This window comes from Lutjanus erythropterus, chromosome 21 (genome assembly GCF_056507025.1).
Source record: "Lutjanus erythropterus isolate fLutEry1 chromosome 21, fLutEry1.hap2, whole genome shotgun sequence".
Classification (NCBI taxonomy): domain Eukaryota; kingdom Metazoa; phylum Chordata; class Actinopteri; order Lutjaniformes; family Lutjanidae; genus Lutjanus; species Lutjanus erythropterus.
Genome location: NC_139337.1, coordinates 15,359,297 through 15,363,958, shown reverse-complemented (window position 1 = coordinate 15,363,958; position 4,662 = coordinate 15,359,297). Strand labels below are relative to the sequence as shown.

At 39.0% G+C, this 4,662-nt stretch overlaps 1 protein-coding gene across 3 annotated transcripts in view; it reads left to right on the top strand.

Moving 5' to 3' along the window:
• Nucleotides 1-69: 69 nt before the first annotated feature.
• mllt10 (MLLT10 histone lysine methyltransferase DOT1L cofactor) overlaps nt 70-4,662 on the top strand; it is a 59,920-nt gene continuing 55,327 nt past the window's right edge. For 2 of the 3 annotated variants that reach the window (XM_084746787.1, XM_084746786.1), the window contains exon 1: nt 71-438. In XM_084746787.1, coding sequence (XP_084602913.1) covers nt 276-438 — 163 coding nt within the window. In that variant the 5' untranslated portion in view covers nt 71-275. Of the gene's footprint in view, nt 439-4,662 lie in introns of all 3 variants that reach the window. The other variant, XM_084746785.1, reaches the window with a different exon arrangement.

The following is a 4,662-nucleotide window of genomic DNA, read 5'->3' as shown; positions in this document are numbered from 1 at the left end:
TTCCTGTCAGAGGAGCACGCACACACGCGCGCCTTGCGTCATTACGCATTTCCTGTTCTCTACGAAGTCCCCCCTCTTCTCCTCACCGTCGCGCCGTGAAGTGGATGTTTTGGTGAAAAAATACGGTGTCGAAAACGGACGTAAACACGTTTAAAACATGACATTTCGATCGAGTGGGACCTAAAGCGGTGTAGCGGGGGACAGAGGGGCGTCTTCAGCGAAGGTTTCGGTGTATCCGTATGTCGTATTCCTCCGCATGTCCGCTTTCTTCGTAGATGGTCTCCGGCGAGCGTTGTCTGGCGGCGGACGACGAGTTCTCGACGAGTAATATGAAGGAGATGATCGGAGGCTGCTGTGTTTGCTCAGACGAGAGAGGCTGGGCGGAAAATCCGCTGGTCTACTGCGATGGACACGGCTGCAACGTCGCCGTACACCAAGGTAAGCGCTGCCGTTATCTCGGGCAGGAGTTAGCAGTTAGCTTGCAGGCTAGTTAGCGTTGTCTTGTTGCAAGGTTATGGAGCGCTCCGTGTGGAGCCGCCTCCTCCGCCTGCTCTCACCAAGGCCAGGCTGAGGTCAGGCTCAACTCCAGCAGCAGGGCAGTCCGCTGCTCTGGCTGGGAAGTTCAGTTAGCCCCGGTTAATCCGCCATGGACCGTAGTTAGCAGCTGCTTTATGAACACATTTCTGGCTGCGAGTCGTGCTAATATGTTTTTTTTATCGCCTGTCAGAAGCTGTCAGATAGGACGTAGAGGAGGAGGGATCCATGTTACATTGGATGTCTATATATGATTGGAAACAAAATTACTCTTAATGTTTGGAGTCGAGTATTTGGATCAAAGGAGCAACACTGATTTGTAATTGCTTAATGTGAGCTTGTAGTAAAGTGACAGTGTTGTTGTTCTGCCAGACCAGTGCTGCTCAGCCAGCATGACTCAGATGATGACGCCCAGTGTTTACATACTAACAACTGGCCATGTGTTCATGACACAGATAACTATTTGAAATGTCAGCAATTCTGAACCCATGCAGGTACATGTCAGTGTATTTGCACTTGTAACAGATTTCTTTGTTTGTATGTGTCAACTTAAGTTGGAGTGTTTTGATTCTTAAATAGGGCTGACAGGAGCATGTCTGTAATAAGTTACTAGTAAAAAAAACTGTTACATACATGGCAGCTCAGGCCTAGTCAAATGGTAAAACATTTTGACCCACATGTTTCTCTCTGCTGGCTTCAAGTTGCAGAAAGCTATCCTAGGCAGTATTAGTGGCAAGGCTAAAATTTAACTGTTATCCTCACTTACCCACAACTGTCCTAAATTGTACTTTCACGTTTCCCTGACTTTACAACCACTGAGCCAAATTTATTTTTTTTGTTATTGTGACATTGCTGTTGTTTGAAACTTTCATTAAGTCAGACACAAGAAGTAGTGCACAAATGCAGACAGTTTTAACAATGCAGTTGTCATTTGGACACTTTCATGCACTACACATTAGAGATGACATAAAAATGAACACATGTATTGACAATATGATCAATATGGTGCAGCTCAGTTAGCACAGGCAGCTTCTCTGGCACAGATATTATGACAAAGCAACCTTGAATAACACTGCATCCTAACATTTTCATGGTGTTCAATTTTCCTCCTCTGTTTCCCATTACATACATACTTACTTCTGCTAAGGGTGTAAGGAGAATACTTTCCCCTATAAACAGGTATCTGCATATAATTGCTAAATTGTCTTTACATGGTAGCCGATTGGTTTGGACATTCGTAAACAGAGATTTTGCTGCTCTCGCAGGGTACAACATTGACGATGGCCCATGGTCATGGTTAAAAAAGTTATTCCAAGGTCACCAAATATTCCATGTCAATGGACTTCTGTGGCCGCCAAGTTTTATACCCATATTGCGAGCACTTACTAGTCTACTCAAACTGCTCACACAATCCTTGTTTAAGAACCAGAAACACAAAATATGTATTATGAGAAAATGAAATGGCAATGAAAATTTGTTGTGAATGGAAGCCAGAGTTTAAGTGTCTAGAATCTAAGACACCTAAAGATGTAACATGCTGCAATGTGTGCCGGCAGTTTTCTCAGCTAGCCAGGTAGTCCAGCTCATTTTTCATCCATCACAATCGTGGGAAAAGTGAGTGTCACCGTTAAGAAAGGCTGCATTTAGCTGCTTTTTCTCTATTGTTTTGCATACATTTGGGTGACCAGCAGTGTACATTGACCACCAAAAGTAGGGTCTTGGTTGCCTGATTGGCTAGTGCTTAAAAATATTAGCATATATCCCTGCTTCAGGTCTGCTGTCATATATATAGATATTATAGATTCCAAATATGTGGTCAGTTTGTCCAAATAACAACATTTAGAAATTGATTCTGACTTTTTTGTAATGAAAGGTTCATCACTGACCCGGAGTTGATCCGGACACAACACATAACATCTGGCCCTTGTGCTGTTTTTATTAACGTGACATTTAATTTCGAGTGCTGAATAGTATTGATATTATTTAGTATTTTATTATTAGAGACAAAATTGTTCCAAATCTCAGTGCAGTTTAATATTTCTTATTAAGGGTGCATCAAATTATCCCAGCTTCAGACTGTTATTCAGTCAAGTGGTATCAGTTTGCCTAAGATTAAGGGCTTTTTGAAACTACTGAGAGAGCTAGACCAAGAAGTTATCTTTTTTTGGTAATACTCTCAATATTAAATGTACCCCAACAAGCATCATATACCATATTATTATTACAAGCTCTGAGTAGAGTGGAGTTTTGAAGCTTTAATACAAAGTATTACTAAATACTGAAGCTGCAGTGAGGTGTTTTAGGCATCAAACCACAGACAAAATGTTCATATCAAAACATGAGCTGGCTGTTGAACATCCAGTCACTTCCCAAATGTGGTCTGGTTAAATTTCCTTAGTTTAGAAAGTGACCATGGAGCCTATAGTATACTTTATTTAATACATAATGCTTTGGCGAGACACATACTTGGGTATGGTTTGAAGGACACGACAACATGGCTTGAGAGCCACATCTTTCTGCTTCAGTGAATTATTGGTAGCAGACAGGCTTTACCGAATTAGTTAAGAGTAGACAAGGTTGTGATTCAGATAAGTACCACCATTCTGTCATGTCATGTGTTAGCTCGTGTAGATCTGCCACTGAATTACAGTTATGGTGGCTTGTGTTGCAATTAAATGTGTTTTCTTGATTGAAATAACCAGCAACATGAATGTCTGATTATATTTCCAGAATCAAAAGACATGAGGCCTAATCTGTTGGAGATTTTTCAGTTGTCAGAGCACTGGAATTCATTTAATCCATAGAATGATTTATTTATAAAAGAGTCTGTTAATAATTTGTTTCAGAAGAAATGTAAAATGTTTTAAACCTAATTGAGACCCAGAGTGCATCACAGAGACTTTGAGAGTGTCCAAATTTCAAACTAGGGTTCGATGTCAATGTTTTTCTCTTCATTTGCTCACTTGGGCAAGTATATCAGAAATCTACAGACAAATACTTGAAAATAGTGAAAAATGTCCTTCCCAGTTTTTGCAGGATCCAAAGTGTTGTCTTTTAACGTCTTGTCTTGTGAGTCTAAATCCCAAAGATATTAAATTTAATATGATAAAAAATAGAGAAAAGCAGGATATCTCCATATTCGAGAGGCTGAAAACAGCATTTTCTGTCATATCGCAAGAAAAATTACTTTTATCAACTGATTCATTACCAAAATAGCTTAATTGTTAAATTCTTTTTTTGCTTCCTTACTTACTTAGTGCCTGGTCCACCAGATTTACTTAATTGGACATCCTCGTTGTTGAGCCCTGTATACTAATACTACTGATTATACATCTATATTTAGCTGCAATGACAAGTCAATTTATCAATTTATTGTCACCTATGAAATTAATCACCAGCTATTTTGATAACTGATAATAGTTTCATTAGTTGTTTTGAGTCATTTTTTTTAAAGAAAAAATGCCCCAAACCTCACCTTGGGCCTTGGTGAACAGTGATCAACATTTTTCACCATTTACTGACATTTTAAGGAATAAACTAATCGATTTATTGAGAGAATTATCAACAGATTAATCGATAATGAAAATAGTGTTTGTTTGAACTGGTGCTGTTATTCCATTTTACATTACATGTTGCATTGTGGGCCAGAAGCACCCATCAAAAATGTTTTTAGTCTAAATCATGGCATTTAAATGTATCCTTAATTTTGTAAATTGTTATATGAATGTACATTCTTAAAACAGAGTTATAACATATCACTGACTATATGCAGCTGAGGTATAGCTTGGTCAGTATGGCTGCATCCTACACAGGATACAATGCACTCACAGTAACATGCACAATCTCTCACATTTGTTAACAAATTTATGCTGAATAAAAACAATTCCCCTGTGTGTTTGAACACTTCTTTGAACCTGAGAGAAAAGCTGAAAATAACAACAAAGCATTCACAGACTATGTGGCAGGGGTTAGCATGGCAACAAATAAAAATCACAAATGATTAGACTAGCCAGCCATAATTATTCAAATAAATCAGCAGTGTATCTGCAATGTGTGCTTAATATTCTGTCTGTAAGTCAGGTCACCCATTTCTTCATTTGAACTCTGCAACCTTTGGATGTTTTGTTC